This window comes from Trachemys scripta, chromosome 1 (assembly GCF_013100865.1).
Source record: "Trachemys scripta elegans isolate TJP31775 chromosome 1, CAS_Tse_1.0, whole genome shotgun sequence".
NCBI lineage: Eukaryota > Metazoa > Chordata > Testudines > Emydidae > Trachemys > Trachemys scripta.
Window position 1 is genome coordinate 12,932,819 of NC_048298.1, and position 22,542 is coordinate 12,955,360.

Genomic DNA, 22,542 nt, shown 5'->3' on the forward strand with positions numbered 1-22,542 from the left:
TGCTCCAGGGCCCCTAGAACATTGATGCAAATAAATAATAATAATATTGCAGGTGCAAATCTGAGTACTTGTGCCTGTAGCTACCAGGCTGCAGGTGCACATCGGGTAGTAGAGGGGTGTAGACTCAGATTTGTGCCCACTGTTCAGCCCTTTTGTAAATATATCCACCTAGATCAGGCAAATATTTCTTTTAACAACATTTTCTAATAGGATAGGTTTTTTTAATGTGGCCGGTCTCTTTCTGTTTTTGTGCCTCATGGGGCTGCTTGGAAAATCTATAACAAATGTCACATTACATAAAAAAGGACATACAAGTATTACACATCTCGTAGTAATGATACTGTGAGATTTCCAGTGGGGATAAGCAATATTTTCCCCTTCCTACAAGTGAGGTAACTGAGCCACAGAGATGAGATTTAAGCACCCAACATCCCTTTGAATATCCCAGCCTTTCATAAGTGTCCACTAATCATGGGTGTCTCATTTTGGGGTCAAACTTGTCCTGATTTTTAGACCTCCTAAGTGCATGTAGCTTCCATCGACTTCAACTGGTGTGCATGCTCAGAAGTTCTGAAAATCTCTCAGGCAGGTGGGGATGTAATAAATGATAACAAATTAGGTGACACTGGGGAAAGGAAAACCTGAATTATTCCCAGATATTCTTTGTTGCTTTGTTTGAAGATGTAGAAGGTGGTGGGGTTTGTTTTTGTGTTGTGTGTGGGGGGGGGGGTCTGTTTTTGGGGGTGTTTTTTTGGTTTTGGTTTTTAAGTGAATGACATTTTTGGTGAGAGGAGAGCGAAGTGGAAAGGGATTAATTGTGATCCACTGAAATTCACTTCCAGCCTTTTTGGGGTGGAACTTATTGGTTAGCTGGATTTACAGAAAAGTCCCTTTTTCCATGATGTCATCTTGTTATGCACAACAGTTTTCTACATCTAACCTCTTTATTTCTGGGGACAATAACTAAAAAATTTGTTTATGCATTTTAGTTTTCCCAAATTGTTTTCCAGGAACATATGCTGAACATGACCTTTTGGTAATTTGAGAATAGTAATGGGAGAAAGAGAAGACGGTCGGCTATAGGACTGTAGCTTTGAGTCATGGGAAACAGATTTGGTCTTTCAAGAAGTTTTTGTTTGTGTTATCAGGAAATGTTGATTTTGATGCCTTTTAAGTGTGAATAATAACCAATCTTATTATTCTCCTTTACTTCAACAAAGTCACTGTTCTGAGTAGGTGGCAGATATAGCCTCAATCAGGAAGTTATTGCATTATTATCGTTTTTATTTATTATAGTTTTGAAATTAGACAACACTTTGTGCAGCATTGAGGGGTCTTCTTTCTAAGTTCTGATCAGGCCTAGCCCTACTTAGTTATGACATCTAGCAGGGTCACAAGCTGAGACACATCCAACAGCCTAGGGCAAAATTTTTAAAGACACATCAGGGTATGAGTGCACTGCATTGTAAATCTGGGTCCAGGGCTTGTAGATTCACTGTTTACAAGCCCACGCTTCAGCGTCCGTGCTGGACTGTAAACCTGGATTTGTGTACATTGTGCAAATAAACAAATTACCCTAGAAAATACCTTAGGCCTGTCACGCTAATATCTCTTCCAATGATGTGAATCTACCACTGGTTGGCAAAGAGTCCAGTGTTTTAAGGTTGGTGACTGGAAAAAGCTGGGTCAGACTCAGGATTCCAGGCTCACGGTTTCGTGTTGATTTGTACTACAGACTAACATCTTCTCTTTGGAAATGTATATATCTATTTTGTATCCTTTTCCTTTTGGTTTGATGTTTAAAGAGTCTCAAACCTGGCAAATATTGTCAAAACTGACAAGTACTGACTTGTTGGGAGTTTGTGCAGTGCCTAGCACAATTGGGCTATGCCCAAGGACCTGAAGCTACTGGGCTCTCCTGCAATTCAAATAATAATAATAAAAAACGAATATTCATCATTAATATTTCATCCAGACACCGAATTGCCTCCAGCATGTGCTACTATGCATGAGTCTAGTGAGAGGATCTGAGTGTGGGAAATCCTAACTGGACGTTTTGTGGCGTGCCAATTGTACCGCAAAATCCTATTTTTGTTTAGAGGGAGCAGGAAAACTAAACCTCTTTTATTTCAGATACATACACACAAAGACATTTGCTAATGAAGCACATCTGATGCTGTATGAAGGTTACTTCCAACTACTTCAAAAGCAAGAAAGATTTTTAGCATTAAATATCCATCAGTAAGAAGACCTTGTTGACATTTGGCAGGTTCATAGTCAGCTACTGATATCTTTCAAAATAAATTAGTCACAAAGGATGTTTAAAATTGCAGTGTCTCTGGAATTAAAAATCTCCCTTTCCTGAGTGGCTTTGCTAGAGTAAAATGTATAGTTTTAAGACTTAGGAGTGACTCAATTTGGGCATTATTGAAACCCGATGATTGAACAAAGCAGTCTTTCCTAATAAGCACATTGTTCCCCAGGTACAGAAGAGGATTTGCAATTTTTTTTCTTAATGAAAATGGAATAGGAAGGAAGGACATTTCATAGACCCATTTCAGAAGTGCTAATGCAAAAGGTACAGTGATAATGAAAGCATAGTTTCTCCTGCAGATAAAGGAGAGTTGTTAAACACGTAATGTCTGACAATGGTCACTTTATTTTTCCACATTGAAACAAACTTTCTAGAAACTTTATTATGAAATTATTTGACATTTAAACATGGAAATTTTATTAATGTATTTAAAGGTCAGTGGGGAAAGTGTAGGAGATGTAGTACTGTCATCTTATGATGAAGCCTGTACACAGAAGGCACTTCTATCATCCATAAAGAAGAAACTATACACCATATTCCCTTCTAGAAAAGCCTGCAGGACAGTTGAAGATGCCTGGGAAATTATTTGTCCAAACCCATGAAGTTTCCTAGGTCGAATGCCGTCTAGGGTGTGGGATTCTATTCTCCCCTAGGTCGTGCTTCAGAAAGACTTTGAACGTGCAACGTCTCTTGGAGTCTTGTGGACCTAGCAAAGACCACTCCTCTCTGGAGGAAAGAGGACACAGTGTGTTGAGTCATGCAGAAGAGCAGTGATGTGGGCACTGGGGTACATGGAAATGGACTCAGGAGGTGTCTGAACACCTTTATTGAAACGGTCTTACCCAAAGATGAGAGACATACCCCAGAGCTTGACTGTAGGGGTGTAGAATGATAGATGAGTGGCACTTTGGCTGTGGCTCTCCTAAACTCTGTGTGCAGTAAACTCCACTAGTTCCACAGTCCTTGAAGAACCGTCTGTGAAGTAATGAAGTAGTCGCTGAAGTCTTCAGTTTGGTTCCCCAGACTTCCCATACCACTGGCCTTCCTCTGCAGTTCATTCATTATTTATCCTTGGGAATTATTTCTTACCATTCAAAAAATTTTCCACAAAGACTAAGTTTAAAAGCACAGTCTAATGCCACCCTAGATCAGGGGTGGGCAAACTTTTTGGCCCAAGGGCCGCATCTGGTTATGGAAATTGTATGGCGGGCCATGAATGCTCATGAAATTGGGGGTTGGAGTGTGGGAGGGGGTGTGGGCTCTGGGATGGGGCCAGAAATTAGGAGTTCAGGGTGTAGGAAGGGGCTCTGAACTGGGACAGGGGGTTGGGGTGCGAGGGGGCAGGTGAGGGCTCCAGCTTGGGGTGTGGGGTTGGGCTGGGAATGAGGAGCTGGGGGTGCAGGAGGGTACTCTGGGCTGGACCAAGGGGCTCAGAGGGCAGGAAGGAGATTATGGCAGGGGATTGGGGCACAGGAGGGGGTCAGAGATGCAGGCTCCTGGTGGCACTTACCTCAAGCAGCTGCCCGAAGCAGCGGCATGTCCCTCCTCCAGCTCCTATGCATGGGGCAGCCAGGAACTGCGGCCAATGGGAACTGCAGGGACAGCACCTGCAGACAGGGCAGCGTGCAGAGCTATCTGGCTGCCGCATGCATAGGAGCCAGAGGAGGGACATGCTGCTGCTTCCGTGAGCCAGATCCCACTCCCAGTGGGAGCTTGAGGGCTGGATTAAAACATCTGAACGGCCGGATGTGGCTCCCAGGCCGGAGTTTGTCCACCCCTGCCCTTGATCATGTACTGTATACCATATGAGATTACAAAAGGGTTACCTGAAAGGTAGTCTGAAGCTACAATAAAATATTAAAGTGTGGGCTCCCACTATCTGCAGAACCTAAAGATTGGGTTATATTTAGAATTTTGTACATTTATTCATAATAGAGCTCCACTTTAACTTGGAGAAAATTGGTTTCATTTTCTCTCCCTTGCATTAATAGCTATTAGAGTTGAAAATAAGGCTTTATACATATCATTAAAATACACTTAAGTAACTTGCAATTGACAATTAACTCAGCATGGTAATACATTATCATAACATTTTCTCCTGATAGGTTTGTCTTTTAAAAGGCACAAGAAAAGACAAAGGACATCTTTGTAAGACCTGCATTAAAGCTATTCTTGTTTTAATTGTTCATATCATATATACATTATCTCAGTAAAAAATATGTATACATGTAATGGAAAACCATTCAAAACAATTTTTTGTTGTTGAGTATTTGACAATGTATGATTCTGATAAGAAATTGTGCATGTGTTTTATAGATCATATAGATGTACGTGCAGTGCGGAAGAGTGAGAGATAACAACTAAAAAGATCGAATCTGGATTTCAAGAACCCTCAAAGTTCAGGGTTATGTAGTGCTGAGATTTTTGTGTTAGTCTATTTTATTATAAGGCATTCTGAAGAGGGGTAAACAATGCCATCTTTTAACTGGATTTCAGAGTAATATACTGTACACTTTCTCTGGAAAGTAAAAATGTAAAATGTGGTAGGCTGAAATTTAAATCACTAATTCACACTGCTTGCTCTCTCTGCATAGTGACCAATGAATGCCTGGTTGCAAAGCTTAGTATAAACGTTACTATGACAATAGCCACACTGATGGAATTCTTATGTAGCCAATGGGCATTGACCTTATCCCATCAAAAAGTGTAAGAAGCAATGTGGGCAACACTGGCTTTGTAAAAATTGGACACTTTTTTTATTTATCTAGGACATTTCACCGGTTACCATATACTGAGTTGTAGAATTGTAGCTCAAATAGCTACTGTATTCTATGTTTTGCAGGGCAGCTAGATATACAACAGACAACTGTAGTCTGCATGAATGTTACTCTGATGCTTCAGAAGCAAACATATAAAATCCCATCAGCTCTATGCCCCATATTTTTTTATTTTAACCTTGTTCTCAAAAGTATTCATTTGATAATCTAGAGATTAGAGGTCAGTAGTCTGGCGATTGGGGGTTATGCGTCTATTTAGAGCACCCTTACCATATTTAAGTCTGCAGAACCTAAAGAATTTACATAAATTCTGCAGAAATCCACAATAGCATGATCTTTTTTGAATGCAGTGCTTCCCAGCCCATTTCTTGCCCTCTCTCAATCACAGCTTGAAAATTCCTTAATAATAACCTTATCCAAACCATAAATATGAAAGTCAAATAAATCCAAAGGAGATTTATCATCCTCTGATTCTGCATTCCTCTTCTGATTAATGATATTGATTCCTCTAGAAACAAAACAAAAATTCATGTAAAGGTTCTGATGGGTTTTTGTATTCGGTAAACTTAGCATATTGAATGAGCATAAAACAATTATGGGTCTTATTATCAAAATTAGCTGTGGCAAATTTACCAGAAGGAAACTGTTGCTATTTAGCTGCCTAATTATGTCTCGCTATTCTTTGCAACCAAAAGATGTAATGAAAATAATTTGATCTACTCATGCTGCATAGAGAATTTTCTGGGAGCAGCGGAATATCATAACCGGAGTCAAAAATAGGTTTTCCTGGCCTTATGTTTCAGAATAGCAGAGGTCAAGGGCTTCAAAGAACTTTTAAATGGAGTGAAGTTGAACTGTGCTGGGAAGAATATGAAATAATGCTCTGTTCTTATAAATGCTCTATGAAACCCTGTCTGTAGGCAAAAGCTCTTTGAACAGGGCTTTGCCAAATGGTTCATACTATATAAATAAAACTGTAAGGCTCTGGGAAGGTCTGTGGAGTGGTTTTGGCCTGTTTAACAAAGAGGCAGACCACTGAGCTTTCATTAATAATGCCTATTGTTTAACTATTTCCCAGCACTCTGCCTCAGACAAGGTGACTTACAGGTATGTTTACGCTGCAGCTGGAGGTGTGACTGTAGCTTGGGTACATGGATGCTTCAGTACTGGCTAGCAACGTCTGTATGTAACCAAACGCCTTTACATCCCATACTGAAGCCTGTGCCACTGTGTCTTGGCTGCTATTTTTAGCCATGCTACCTAGATTAAAGCTAGCACGGGTGCCTACCCGCGCTGTAATCACATCTCTGACTGGAGTGCAGTTGTATTTTAACATTGGTAAGTTTTTCGTTTTAGTTCTGACAGTTAATCCAACCCAGAGCTTCATTAAATGATAAGCACATATGCCCCAGTGGTAGTCTACTGGTCACTCTTGAGTGGAAATCCAAACTTCGGTGTTTAAAGATGCTCAGTTTTGATTCTTGGATGCCAACATTCATCTGCTGTGACTGAGTATCATGCTATCATAAGTGAGTGGGGCACTAACCCTCAGGAAAAGGTACAGTATTTAGCAATGATCAATTTAGATGATGATCATATGTAGCCTTGTGAATCTCATCTCTTTTAAGAAACTTGTTTCTGCTATTACTAAAGCACCAGCATCGTCACTCAGGTCCTGACCCGAAGCCCCCAGGTCAGTGCAAGGATGGCCATTGACTTCAGTGGGCTTTGGACCAGCCTTCTTCTGCTTCAAGGTTCAGGTTCTTACACTGTGTCCATGGCTGTGATATCTGAGCACCTTATCTGAAGCTTATCCAAATCTCTTGGGTCTGCAAAATTGCAGAGAATATCTCATGAGACCATGTGTTTTGTAGGAGCTTTCTAGGCTCTGAAATACCATGAGAGCAGCATTTTCCAAAGTATTTCAGCTCTTCTGTTCTGACTGGAACAGACGGGGGCCTAAATGCAAAATAAATGCACATGTGTGTAAATTAACCTTGGGTTGGGTGAGATTCAGGTTGCTACTGAATTTCACAAACTTCTCCCTGGTGCCCCCCTGGTGTTTCTATCTCTTGCTATAGGTGTGACATGCTCTGTCATGTGGTGCAGTAGACTCCCAAATTAATGTGACGTGTTGTAGCGTTTCTTCTATGACGGGACTTCGTTTTCTTTTGATACCCTGTGGAAACTCTAACGGCGACCTAGCATCATATGCAGTACGCAGCAATGATTTGCAAATTATCAAGAGGAACCATGTCCTTTATTAAAGTCTATTATGTTAAATGAGAAATGTAAAACTCTTGTCCTACCGAAAGATTACAATAGGTGTTGGAATAAAAGACTAAATAGCACTATGGTAATTCAAGCCATCTGTCAAAGAGAAGGTTATGGCTTGTGGTATTTGCACATAACTGGCTTACAGAGGAAAACACAACTCACTTTGTGAAAATCAGACTCACAGCCCAGACACTAACCTTTCCTTTCCAAACGGCCATGATGCCACTCATTCCATCATCATGTACTGAGTTGTGCTACAACGCCTTTCCTTCTCTTCTTATTCTTATGGTCTGTGAAAATCTAGCAGGGTGGGGATATTTTATTCATACAGGGTCAGCCATCCATTGACAACTCCTGGTCAAAACTTCAGGAAGCACAGAGTAAGCCTTAAAAAGAAGAACAGGAGTACTTGTGGCACCTTAGAGACTAACAAATTTATTAGAGCATAAGCTTTCGTGGACTACAGCCCACTTCTTCGGATGCATATAGAATGGAACATATAATGAGGAGAGATGTGTGTGTATATATATCTCCTCATTATATGTTCCATTCTATATGCATCCGAAGAAGTGGGCTGTAGTCCACGAAAGCTTATGCTCTAATAAATTTGTTAGTCTCTAAGGTGCCACAAGTACTCCTGTTCTTCTTTTTGCGGATACAGACTAACACGGCTGTTACTCTGAAACCAGAGTAAGCCTTGCTTAGCTTATTGTGCACTCGTTAATTAAGAGCACTCTGTTGTTTCTGAGCTGTTGACTGCAGTGTCCGTCTTCCATGAAGTCCTCTTGCTACAGCTTTGGAGCCCCCTTCTGGAATTTGCACCACACACTATGGGAACTTAATCCTGTATTCCCTGAAGCTCCCCCATAGGAGCTGGGAGGCTGTAGGGAATGCAGGGTTGTGTCTGCTGCAGTGTTAGTGTAAGTGCCTCCACATAGAGCCTCCACCAGGAGAATGGAGGCACTTGGTTTACATAAGCAGCTGTGAATATCGCATTCAGTTGGGATGAAGCTGCATTTATTTTTCCTTTGATTCTGAATGGGGCAATGTCTGCAATGCTCCAATTCATGAACAGACATTTACTGTACTGTACAGGATACACAGCCACTCCGCGTAACCAGCACTTACAAGGCAAAACAGTAACTAAGAAAATACTGTCCCAGCATATGTTACCTCTGTGGTGGTGGTTTCTTCAGCTGTTGAGTAAAATGCACTCACGTGCCAAGAACTTCTTTCTTTTCTGAGGCTGATTGTTATTAACATTGGTTTTCGCTGTATGCCTTTTTGAAGTGTACTGTGAACACTGAGAGTCTGGCGTTGGGGGTGTGTGTGGGTGTGTGTGTGTGTGTGTGTGTGTGTGACTTGGGCATATATGAAACAGCATCATTAATCTCTGATTGTGATTGACATCAAACAAAAGGGCCAAAACTCCCTTTGTTCTCGAGCACAAAGGGTGTTTGTTTGCTCAGGGTATGTGAAAGGCCCCATGAAGTCCAACTGAAGATCTTTAATGAATTTGGCAGTCTTCAAGCTGTCTGTCCTACAGAGTAATCCTAATGACAGAATCATCACACAGCATTTAACAGAATGTGACAGAAGAATCTCTGTTTGAGAGAGGCTGTGGGGAGGGAAGGAAGGGGGAAGGTATTCAGCTATTATACCACAGAGCAGGCCCTTAAGGTCATTCCTTTCTCACATGGTCAACGGGTGCACTTATGTGTCTAACCTGGAAAATCTGTGCTTTCGGGCACAGGTTCTTAACCCTCCTACGCACTGGTGTAGAATCCCTATTTAAAGCAGGAGGGATTGATGCCCTGTGATTCAGTTAGATTGGGAGTTCGGACTCTTGCAGCTTTCTTGTTTATGGTTTGTAGCAATGCTATTTGTATGCTTGATTCTGTAGAAGTCAAAATTAAGATGAGGTCCCTACTCTGAAGGTATTTAGAATCTCATTGAAACAGACATTACAGTGATGTAAGCGGGGTAGACACCAACTCATAATGGAGGAATGGTGGTGAGGGGGATACAACTCAAGGAAAGAGTCTTCTTTAGGCGGCAGCTCATTTAGAGTAACCAATATTTGAGCTGTGGTGTTACATTGACTTAGTTTTTTTTTTTTTTTTTAATTTAGTTACTAAAATTTTGTTTAAGTTGAGCAGAATTCTTGGCAGTACACAAGTGTTAAAAGCAAGTGTGTCCGATATACAAGGGAATACCATGGAGATGGGGCATTGGGTGCTGACGGGTGACAGCAGTAAGTAAACCATATACATTATATCAATGGTGTTTGGATCAGTATGTCTGTTGTTTTGGAATGATTAGGATGGATGTGACAATGGGGAGTGACCAAGTACAGATCAGTGGCAGAATGTTATCTGAATGAGATGAATATTTGAGAGATTATTCTCAGCTCTGACACACTGTGTGTGTGTGTGTGTGTGTGTGTGTGTGTGTGTGTGTGTGTGTAAGAGAGAGAGAGAGACACCTTGAACAACTCGTATAACTTTTCCATGCCACAGCTTCTCCTTCTGTAAAATGGAGAGAATCATATTTACCAGCCCAGAGGGGCATGTTGCAAGGCTTAATTACTTAATTTTTTGTAAAGTGTTTCAAGATCTTCAGATGAAATGTGCTACTTGAATGCAGAGAGAAGAAGAAACTGTTCCTTGGGCATTGTAATGATTTTAGCTTCATGATACGAGTCAAATCTTCTCCCTGATGCTGAATGTGAATGCATTCATACTTCAAATGTCAGACACTGCAGATGCTCCCGTAAGGCTGAGCAATACCTGCTGGTCCATTTGATACTAAGCCAATTGTCAGACAAAACCACAGTGAGCCATTATAGTGTCAGGACTCGTATCTGGGATTTGGACCTACTGACACTCATAATGCCACAGTCACATTTCTATCCTGGAAATTGATACCCAGCCCCTTGTAAGAGTCCTCTGCCTCGCATCACTAGATGAAATAATTGCTCATTTTATCTTCTGGTTGTAAAGAGCATTGTAGGATCTAAAATATCCAGCCCTATTTACCATACCCCCCTTATCAAGTCAGATGTCAGAAATCCGGTGACTCCATGCTCCTCTGACAAGAACTAGGATGTGAAGGAGAGAAGGCGATAACAAAACTGGCTCAAGGTTTTATAAAATGCATCTGGGAACTTGGGCTCTAAATGAGCCATAAAATTCATCCCGTGAGGTGGAAGTAGGGTTTTTGCAATGTTGGATCAGAAGTGGAAAATGCCATTTTGGAATGCTTATTTTTCCTCGTTGTTTCTATAAGATGTTCTATGCAGATTTGCCTTTATGAGGATGCTATAAAACTAATAATGATTTCCCTTAAACTATTGAACAAATAGCAGGAGTATATTTCAACACCACCAGCAAAAAATCAGCATTTCTGGTCTTCGTGTGAGCCACTCCAGCCAATTAGCATGAAATTTAATTTGCATTAATCAGCACAGGGTCAGCAAGAAATTAACTTGGTGTGGATTTTCCACATATAACAATTTACGGGAGGCTGTTCCTGCAGGGCGCTGAGGTGGAATTGAAGATGCTGAGCAGCTTTCAGAATTGGGCTCTTAAAGGAGAATAGAAAAGTGGTGGGGCAGGATTAGGAAATGTTTAAGGCACAAATCAGTATGGTGTAGTTAGAAATCACTTAAGGCATTTATATATTAAATTAAGAGATTTTTAACAGAACCCTTGCCTTTTCCTTGTTAAGACCTTGCAGGTGGTGTTTTCCCTGCAGCAGATGGTAACATTGCTAACACCTAAGGGCTCTGTCCAGCTGAACGTACATGCTGTCTTCTGCAATGTAGAGGCCCCAGAAGGCTGCAGATAGTGACTATGCAGTGGATTAACTGATTCAAGAGATTAGGTATGCAGCTGGAAAGTACATCCCTTCTTCCACATCCACAGCAGTGTCTTGCACACCTTTGGGGTGGAAGGAGCTTGTGTAAATGACTGGTTTCCTCTTGTATAGTCTCTGTTTAGATTGTTGTCTTCCTTTTCTGACATCACAGGTTTTTACTCCAGAGCAACACCCCTTCTATAGATGTAGGTCCTTTTCTGGAGCTTCTCGCAATGGTACCTGTCCACAGGGAATGTATGTGCGCTATGGAAAATGGGGAGAGATAAAGGAATATTCTACAGTCCTTGAGTGAGCTGGCAGAATTCCTGGGGAGGGTGTATGACATTTCTTCATGCCCCTGACCGAACTGCATTTCAGAGGAATTGGCCTTGGAGATGTGCAGCCTGAAGCACATGTTCTCCTTGCCAGAGAACAAACAACCTGTTCCTCTCCTCAAGATCTTTGCGGACATGCTAAGCTTATTTCCTCATGTCCTACTGATGAGCCCAGTAGCCTTGGAAGAGGGGGAAACCTTGAGCAAAACTATATGGCCAGTTCCTAGAAGGAGTGGCTGTACAGTCTGCAAGGCCCCCGCAAAGTCTCCACAGCTATAACATCACAAGGAGACAAATCCTTGGAGAAGGATCAAGTCTGTAAGTGTTGGACAGTGCTGATGGCCCTTGGCATCAGATAACACCAGTCAGAGATGAGGACACGCAGCATCTCGTAGAATCAAGATCACAGTTTGTTTATGATTTGGGGCCAAATCTTCAGCTGGTGTATTTGGGCTTAACTCCATTATCAATGGAACACCACCAATTTACACATGCTCAAGAGCTTGGCCCCTTCATGTCTTGAGCAATATTTTCCCTTGTTATATATACAAATTGTACCTGTTGTTCATCTTTGAATGATATGTCAGAGCTCATAGTAGCACATTTGACATTGGGATCTTTGTGGTTTTAAAAACCTGTGCTCTGATAGATCAAGGAACACAATAAAACCTAAATTTGGCCAAGAATTTCAACAGTGATTAGTGATTTTAAATGCTCCATTTTTTGGCAAAAAGAACAGGAGTACTTGTGGCACCTTAGAGACTAACAAATTTATTAGAGCATAAGCTTTCGTGGACTACAGCCCACTTCTTCGGATGCCACAAGTACTCCTGTTCTTTTTGCGGATACAGACTAACACGGCTGCTACTCTGAAACCTCCATTTTTTGGGTGTCTGACTTTAGACACCTTAAAAGGGGCATGATATTTTCAAAACATGCTGAGCACCTAATAGCTGAAAATCCAGTCCCTTTAATATGACTCAGGTTGAGCACCAAAAAATATGGAGGCATTCAAAATCATTAGCCACTTTTGAAAATGCTAGCCAAATTTAGGTTTGGGCAAAACTATTAACTATATGATAGCAGGAGAGAGGCACTTGAAATCAAACTGAAGACTTATATACCAGGCAATCTTTTATTTAATCAATCCTAATGCTTTTAAAAATATATATGTATAGTATTTAAAGAACTGCAAAAGTGAATGATTATTATTTTATAGCATGTAGTGGAATTAATTAATCAAAGATGAAAGCTACTGAAACAAGTGTTTATAGTTGCTTGATTATGAAATTTGTAGTTTATTTTTTAGTTCTTAATTAGTTTTTGTTTTATGGTAACTGTGTATAGAAATTGAAGGAGGAAGATGAAAGTTTTCAGACATACGGTATATTACATACTATACATGCACTGAAAGACTAAAAAAAGGAAAAATGATCAAAGTTTATATCCTAGAATTATAGCAGTTATTTATTCAAGGCTCCTCAGCTAGCCATCAGCTTCCCCAAGTCAGTAGGAGCCTTCAGTCTTTTTCATTTGTATGTAGATCTCTGGAGCTAACATGTCATTTGCTTCCATCACATTGTTCACTTTGCTTGTGCATTATATCCCTTCCCCCACCCTTGCCTATTCATACTGTAAGCTCTTCAGGGCAGGGACTGTCTACTACTCTGCACAGCGCCTAACGCACTGGGGCTTCATTCTTAGTTGGTCCTTAGTTACTACCATAGTAAGAGAGAGAGAGATAATGATCATTCCAGATTACAGGAACAATAGAAGAGTAGAATGTATTATTGTTTCATTTCTCTTTTCAATCTAAATTGATGAGAAATCAGCTTTGAGCAGGGGGTTGGACTAGATGACCTCCTGAGGTCCCTTCCAACCCTAATATTTATGATGTCATACATGGCAGAGCCAAAAGCAGGGCCGGCTCCAGGCACTAGCCCACCAAGCTTGTGCTTGGGGCAGCGCCTGGAGGGGGGGGCGGCGCGGTGCTCCGGCTCCGGCCGCCGGGGACAGCGGCGCCCCGACCGGGGCTTGCTGCCCTCCCCCCGGGGCTCCGGCCGCCCTCCCCTGCCACGCTGGGGGGGTAGGGGCGGCCGGAGGCTTTTTTGCCTGGGGCGGCAAAAAAGCCAGAGCCGGCCCTGGCCAAAAGTGCCAACATAAGAGCTGCAAACAGTTAAAAATAAAGACACCCTAGTTTAGGATGTGCAGTGTTCTATTTATATCCAAGACAGTTTAGTTTGTTTTCTATTTTAAGTCACAAACTGTAACTGGAAGTTGTCATCTCTCAGATGTATCTGTTTGTCCCACCTATTTCTCTCTCTGCCTTTGATCTGCTTTCTTCTACTTTTTTTTAACTGCTGGTTGGATGCTATTATGATAGGTAGACCCTTCCAAATAAATTATTTACTTTGCAGAGGGGGGCACGTCTGAAATCACAGCATAGCCAGTTATGATCTGTTTCAAGTCAAGAATTTTCTTTAAAATGTGCTGATTTATCATGTTCAAAATGGTGATTTGCCATGACTTCACCTTATTTTTTTAAACCGGTGCAAAAGGAGTACTGAAGCACATGATTTAAGAAACCTTTTTTTAGTTCCTTCTGGTGCCTCTGTCCTCCAGCTGCTGAGATGCACTGCGTCAGCTCTGTCGAATGGGAGAATGCTTCTCCTCACAAACAGAAAGGCAGAGCTGCAGCAGGACCACTGGCACCAGCTGTGGTAGGAAACTTAAAACAAATCATCTTCTCCTAGCGCCTTAATAATTATTCTTATAATTTACACAGCACTTTACATCTCCCAAGTGCTTTACGTACATTATTTTATCTTCACCACACCCCATGTGAAGCTCATACACATACAGTAAGGCTAGCAAAAATTTCTTACATCACCCAGTCTGACCTGCATTTTGTCACTTCCATTCTTTAGATAGGAAAAGTAGACAGAGAAGCTAAAACTCTTACCCAAGGCCCTAAAAAGTTAATGCCAAATCTGAGACTGGGAAGTTTCCATTCCTCTGTCCTGTGTTTTTACACTAGAGGACCATGGTCCTCTTTCCCTTTGCTTCATTTTTACCACAGGAGTTTGAAAATGTGCCTTCTTCAGCTGGGGTGTTTCATCTTAGCATAAAGATGGCAACCCTAGCAACTGCAGGCATGTATAGTTTGCACAATGCACCAGTACATTTTCTCTCTTGTGCATGCTCCGTTATTTTCAGGGTGGAGTTCCATGGATTTATGAGATGAGCTTATGTCCTGCAAGTGCTGTAAAAGGAATACAGTTTAGATGTTTTCATTATGAAATTGTATCCAGAAATGCCTTGATTAGGAAGTATGTCTTTGCATTGCAATGTTCTGATTGTTTCTGGTAGGATTGAAGAAAGGTATCAACTTGTGGGCGTGTGCATAATAGAAGTAGTGATTGTCTTGGATTACAATACCAGAAAATATTGCCTTAGGATAAAAGTAACTTCTGAGGTTGGGATATGTTGCCTGATAGCAAAGGTTTTAATTGGAGAGCAATTTTTTCCTGTTATTGTCCCCAAGAAAAAAATGTATTATTAGAATTTATTTTTTGTACACAGCAGTAGAAAGAGACCCCAGCTGAATTCAGGGCGCCATTCTGCTGGATAGGGTGACCAGATGTCCCAATATTCCAGGGACAGTCCCGACTTTTGGGTCTTTTTCTTATATACGCTCCTATTACCCCTCCCCCCATCCCGATTTTTCACATTTGCTGTCTGGTCACCTTAGTTCTGTAGAAACATACAAGAAGAGACCATCCATGTGCCATAGAGCTTCCAACCTAAATGGACTGTATAAACAAAATGTGGGAGGAGAAACTGAGGCATTGAGAGACAAATTGAGTTGCCCAAGGTCGCACACAGGTCAGTTGCAGAGCCAGGAATAGAATGCAGGTCTCATGACTTCCAACTCATTGTCCTATCTACTGGGCTATGTTGCCTCCCATCATTCATGATTTGGATTTTTTTTTTTTTTTTACAAAATATTGGCACATAAAGACTTCCACAAAGAAAACATTGTGGTTCCTCTCCCAGTGAGGACGTACAGAAAAATCCCACTGAGTTCAGTGCTGGCAGAATCAATCCCTCTGCTCTGAAGTATAGTGGTGCAAAGAGCAGGTTTTTCAGTTTTCTGGCAGTCCCAAAAAATTAGGGGAAAAAATAGCTTCAGGTGAACTCAAAACAAAAAATTTTCCAAAGAGATTTTGGAAAACCAAAAAGCTGGAGAGAGATTTGATATTTTTTGTGTGTGTGTGTCAAATGAAACCTTTCATTTTGATTTTGAATTGAAAAAATAATAATTCCCCCAAAACTGAAATGCGTTTTTTTTTTTTTTTTAACCAAAACAATTTGGCAAAATTTCTGAAATGTTGTTGTCACCCCAAATCTCCATTTTGTTTTTATGCCAAAAATGTTCAGCCAGCTCTACCCTAAAGTTCTTATTGGCACAAAGACTTCAGGCCGTCGGAGTGGCTCCTATCGGTGGGAGACTTCAGAGGAAGCAGTTGGCTGCTCTTGGTGGTGGTAGAACCCGGGTGAACCATCCAACTCCTCTCCCCAGAGAGATGCCAGAAAGGACAGCCATGTCACTCTTTTGAGTGGGATGTTGATTACCTACTGCCTGAAACCTTGTGTAGTCGCTTCAACTAGTGCAAAGTGGGTGTAAAATGCTGTCGCATCAGAATTCTAGCTCTTTACAGTATCATTGTGTTCATTTTGCACAGAAGTAAATGACAACACAAGACAGCGCACAATCTGGCCTTGGCTGGCGTTGTAGGTTCCTCTTGTGGGAAGGTGTTAGATAGTGTTCTGTCTATCTTAGGCACTGATATGGCTTATTCCATTATTATAGTAGCTGATGACTTCAGTCTTTAATGCTCTACCTTACAACACCCGTTGAGGTAGGGCAGTGCTATTATTAGCCTCATGTTACATATAGGAAACTGAGGCATGGAGAAGCTAAGTGACTTGCTCAAGACCACGGGGGCAATTTGTGGTGGAACAGGGACTTGAATCCTGGTGTCCTAAATCTTAGGCTGATATTCTAACCACTGGACCATCTTTCCTCTGTATGTGATCAGATGTAGATTGGTGCCCTCCGCATGCTATTTTGCCTCTTTTTAGGGAAGTAGCACAGTTTGTTTTGGACATATGATAAGTCTGTTGTTTTCTTAAGCAATCCGAATGATTAAAAATAATCCAAGGGGAAGTTACAGAATATAGGCCAGTCCCTCAGCTGGTATAAATCGTCCTTGCTCCATTGACTTTAGGCTGGTCGCCATGAAGCCTTTGCAAGTAATTAACATTGCCACAGCATTCAGTTTATGCAGCACAGTATAATTAGTATGGGAAATGCTTACATAATTTCTAGGAGTCCTGTAGTTGCATTAAATACTAGCTAAAGGAGTTATAAAGCTTTTAATGGCTACCACTGCATATATTTGTGTATAAGAATCTACAGTATATATGTAGAAGTTATATATGTGTGATCTGATGTGTCCATTAATGGCTATTAGCCAGGATGGGTAAGGAATGGTGTTCCTAGCCTGTGTTTGTCAGAGAGTGGAGATGGATGGCAGGAGAGAGATCATTTGATCATTACCTATTAGGTTCACTCCCTCTGGGACACCTGGCATTGGTCACTGTCGGTAGACAGGATGCTGGGCTGGATGGACCTTTGGTCTGACCCAGTATGGCCGTTCTTATGTTCTTATGATGTTAGTGTTAAGTGTTGTATTTACCTTAAATTCTATACCTGGGATTTCATCCTGACAGAAACCAGATAGCCCGGTGCATCTGGTTTAATCTTCCCTTAAGCCATATTATTTTAAAGGCACTCCTGTTTAGTATGTCATGCAATGGAAAGGTAATAGGCATCACACATTCCACTCATCCTCAGCAGCTGTGATCCCACTGCAGATGTTGCTAGGTCAGTCATTTCATTTTGTATGATAGAAAAATGGGCTGTTTTTTATCTTTTAGTGTTACCACTTAGTGGTTTTTGCTTTGCTTTCTTTACACTGTGGATGAGCCCTTTCAAAATCCTTAGACTTCATTTTCCATAACTGCTACTTTTCCTTCCATGTAGGAGCAGAACTAGGTTCAGTCAGCTACCCAACGCAAGCTGCGTTGATTCCATAACTAGGCCCAAAAGACTCTCAGAAGCCATTTTACTCAGTCCTGAAAAGAAACCACTGTACTTTCAACTGGTAGTGTCTTAAGATGGTGATTCCTCCCGTGTTTTTGGACAATTGTAGCAGTTTATTAGCATACCCCAGAGCTTGTAGTGCTCCAAACATCAATCTTATGAGTCTGAGACTGGTCTGGACCAACCCAATCATCTTGACAGGTTACAGCAGGCAAAAGTGATTTGGAAATGGAAAGCATTGGTGCACCAATACAGAGCCCAGAACTTCATCTTCAGCGGGGGAGAGAGAGAATCTAAGATGCCAGTGAATCTAAAGCACCAATCACCACAGCCTGAAATGGCAGTACTGGAGCTAGTATTTTAGGATTTAGTATTTGGGGGTTGAGTTGCAGGACTTGTCATGGTGGCATAGCATTTTCCCGGCCAATTCTCATGACTGCTGCATGGATTTTCAGTAAAAGCTAAATGCGCAATGCCTTTTAGTGCACTTTGGAGTACGTACTTTTAACAATGAAAATGCGCTATTTGTTTTGCAGTAGTGCCTAGAAGCCTCAGTCGTAGACCGGACCCGATTGTGCAAACACAGAACAAAAAGACAGCCACTGCCACAATCAGTTTACAATGTGTAAGGGCTTTTCTACACAGCAAGTTACTGCCTGACAAGCCAGTGTCTGAATCTACAGCACCCCAGCTTGCTGTGCAGTATCTTGCCCTGTAGACTAGCCCTACGTACAAATCTAAGGACAAACCTTTGCCCACCATAGTATCATGTTCTCCTTTCACTGAAGGTGAGAACCCACCATCGTATTTGCTGGGTTGGTGACTGCTTCCCCAGGGCCCTCAATCTCCTCTCCCACCCACCAATGAGACCAAACCTATCCAGTAAGACCAAACTCAGTAAGGGAATCCTCCAACTGTGAAATTCTGTTCAGCTGCAAACAGGGATACGCTAGTGAATAGTTCATACAAGATACCGATGTGTGGTATAAAAAGGGGGACTCCCAGGAAAAATTGTAAATCAAAACACCCCTGAATTTTGGGAAATTTTGAGATTCAAGTCTGTCTTTAGCTTAGTGTGCAAGGCATACATCAGGCCCTTCAAATAATTCTGTATTTGAGGTCTGATTCTCATTTACCCCAATAGCTCTTCGCGCCACCCTGGTAACATAAAGGGGACCTCATGGAATTGGTGCCCACTTTAAGATCTAGTTACACTGCCAGAGTGGTGTAAAGAGGCCATAGAGTGAATGAGCATCAGTCTCTTGGTGTTTTAGCAGGCTGAGGGGGAAAAACCCACTTATCTACATATCTGGTGAAGACCTTAAATACATGAGATAGAGATGAGGTATAGCGGTTTCTCTAGCGATGGCATGAATGAGTCCAGACGTGAAAGTACACTTCATTTTGACCCCATTGGAGACTAGTGATTAAGGGCCACTGTTTCTATTGAAGTCAATAGCGAGGGTCCCATTGACTCTAATGTAAATAGCTTTTGGCCCTAATTGCTTTACAGATGTGACTCTGTGGTCTCTTTCACGGATTGAAAGTGAATAAATGCAACCCCTAATGGCTGTGCAGCGATGTTTGTAAAAGCCGCACATCCACATAGTCACCGGTGAGAGTGAACTAGGTCATTTGCTAAGGCTTCAGAGGAGTTGTGTCCAGCAGGAAATGGCAAAAGCAAACTGAAAACTCTCCAAAGGTCCCTAAACTCTCAAATCAACAATCCTCCGTTTCTCTGATCAGGGCTAGTAGGTCCTATAAAGCCACTCCGCCTCGAACAGGGTGGGGAATGAGGGGGAGAGTGAGAAATCCTACTGTGTATCCAAAGCCCCAGAACGAGAGCCTAAGCAAAATCCCTTAAAGCCTATCCAGCCACAGCCTCTGTGTGCCGCGTTATTGATCATTCACAAGGCAAACAAAAGATGCACTTCATGTTTTCATTTCACCAAACAGAATAGGAAACTCATTAATTTATTTTTTTGAAGGGGGGGGGGGGGAATTACTAATTTTTTTTATGGTAATTAGGAGAGCTAACACCAGCCAGGCAATAGTGAACGCAAACAAGACCCCTATAGGCAGCAGAGTGCATTAATGTAAAATATGCCCAGACAACATAACTTGTCAGAGAGGATTATTTCTGCTTAGTGAATCTGCAGGGGCCCCTTTGCTCCACCACTCAGCGTCTGACTAGAGAGAGAAAGAGTAGCCATTAGTGAGTAGCAACTGTGGCATTGATGTTTGAGCGCACTTCTGAACTGGCTTTTGTTGAGAATATCGGTGCAGAAAGCATGCGCTGTCCCAAATCTGCTGTTACTATGAGAAATGAGGAGCTGCTTTTAAGGTATGTTGTCTCCTTTGTTTAATGTGTGCTTTCTAGTTGCCTGGGCCCGCTGCAACCATAATCATGCTCTGTATTAAGTAGTTTCCCTATTTAAAAATAATAAAAAAAAAGACAGATGGGCATTGCTGTGTGCAAGCAGCATTTCCACTAGTTACAATTGCATTTAACGTGTCTGATGACCGAGGTATTAAGAAAAGCAGGCAACAAATATAAAAACAGCTGAAAGCTGGTTCTTCTTTTATCATCTCCTTTGCAATATTTCTGCCTGATTCGTTATTATGCATTGGGTATGGAATAAATATGGAAAGATACTCCATATTAGAGCTAGTGCCCTAAGTACCACTTTTAATTTTCACTTAGTCTACATAAATAGTCACGAATGCTCTACCTCATCCGGATCACTTGAAGCTGTTCAAAAAATGTGTATATATACATGTACGTGTGTGTGTGTGTGTGTATTCTTAACGTACCATAGTGTAGTGGAGAGCAAGAGGCGGCTACCTTTTTCAGAGGGAGAGAGACAGAATTATGCTAGAATTGGCAGCCTGCTTTGAAAAATGTAGTCTTTTGTTTATTTGCTAGCAGACATGGTAGCATTGAATGCATCTTTTGGTCTGACAATGGGACAGCTGAACAATGGAGCTGTCAAACTAGCTTAATGCATGTCTGGGGCTTTTTTTTTTTTTTTTTTTTTTTTCTTTCTCAGCCCTTTTTTTATTTTTTATTTGTACAGCTGTATAATACGAAGCGTTGTAGTATTACTTGTTTGTGGGTTTTTAAAATTTGATATCCACTGTTAATAGTGGTCGTTTTGCATCTTGTAATTATGTCTGTTGCATTAAGTTGGAGATTTATTGCTATCTTCTCCTTTAACTGTAGAGAGAAAACTTACTGATTCTGAATGCTTACAAAACTGATGTCCATCTGGCAACTACAAGGTTACTGGACATGTGTTTTACAATATTTTATGTCTGATCATTTTAACTTTGACTGCTATGTTGATGTCCACTATTTTTACATTTTGTTTTTGGTAATGAAAACTAGCTACAAAAATGATAAAGCAGACAGAGATATATATCATTTTTGGAATCCAACTGTTAGTATTACGTTAGGATTTTTAAGGTCAAGCAGAATAATTTACATGGATGATTCCTGTCCTAAAATCTAACAAATTATTACATATAACATTTTTTGAATTATCCATCTATTTATTTGGAAAGACCTTGTTTAGGATTAGAGTGTTGAAGAAATTTTTGTTTTTGGATTTGGACGTACTCTTATAGTCTCGTAAAATACAGTGTTATAAAAAGAAACTCATTTACCAAGCTTTCCAAAATCTTTAAATCATTTCTCAGGACAACTGCATATACTTTAAATGGGATATTGAGTTGTCAATAGTCTAGAGTTTCCACAACTCTTGAAGTCTTTAAATAGTTTACAGATTAATTAACTATATCACTGGCCTTGTTAATATAATAAAAATGTAATCACTGAATGGATTTACTAATAGAAAAGATTGATATGCAGCTGTGTTGTTTGGCTTTTGTTTAGAACAGTTACTTTAAAGGTCTTGTTTTTGTTTACTGCATTCCCTTGTGTTAGTTTTATGAAATCATACCGATGTTTTGAGGAGAGTAAATGATTTCTTAAATAAGGATATATTGCTGAGAGAGAGCTCAGCAGCATACATTTAAACAAAATTATTTTACTGAAGCCATTCAGAGTCCCTTGTGCTTACGGTGGTTTTTTTCCATTTAGAGATAAAACAAGGTGAACAGATAAAATGACAAGTCATGAAAAGTGTATGTGTTTAATTTAAAATAGAGGTTATAACATAGAAAACTTTTGCTTGCAGGACGTATACTGCACTCAATCACCATAAAAGTTAGGCATGGTGTTTAACATGATGAGATCATGCTCAAAGCCTGCTATAGTCACTCTCTTCCTTCCCCCTCCCCCCCGTACCTTAGAAGAACTTTTTCCTTCCAGAGAAGTGTTAACTAGTCCCTACAGGGCCAGTTCTTTTCTGCCCAGGACCGTGCAGCTGGGGTGAGGTATCTTTTGTCGAGTTACCCTCAGGTAGGCAATGCATTCTAGCAGCTGCTCTTATCATGGTCCCTTGAGATTATCAGGCAAGAAAGTATGTGATAGCCTGCTTCAGATTTAATGTAAATACTCCATTAATAATCACCAAAGCTGGGTGCTAATGGCAGAATGGCAATTCTCCAACTTTACAAGTCACTAACATGTCACCTGTACAACATATCCAGCTTCCTTTGTTGGGGGATTTCGATTACCAAACCTGTTTCTAAACCCATACTTCATAATGAGTTCATACCACACTGCCACTAGTATATTGTTTTGCATATTTTGAGATTAGGGTAATTGATAAAACGCAGAGGAAAATATTCTATCTAATCAGTGTTCATCTTGTCCAGAATACTCCAGTGGCATCATATAATACTTTA

At 41.0% G+C, this 22,542-nt stretch overlaps 1 protein-coding gene across 9 annotated transcripts in view; it reads left to right on the forward strand.

The window, feature by feature from the left end:
- CELF2 (CUGBP Elav-like family member 2) overlaps positions 1-22,542 on the forward strand; it is a 673,014-nt gene that overhangs the window by 338,406 nt on the left and 312,066 nt on the right. For 2 of the 9 annotated variants that reach the window (XM_034764660.1, XM_034764668.1), the window contains exon 1: positions 19,849-20,074. The exons of 2 other annotated variants lie outside the window; for them this stretch is intronic. In XM_034764660.1, the coding sequence (XP_034620551.1) occupies positions 19,968-20,074 (107 nt within the window). In that variant the 5' untranslated portion in view covers positions 19,849-19,967. Of the gene's footprint in view, positions 1-19,848; positions 20,075-20,953; positions 21,013-22,542 lie in introns of those variants that run through there. 5 more of the 9 variants (XM_034764652.1, XM_034764685.1, XM_034764702.1 and 2 more) reach the window with 3 other exon arrangements.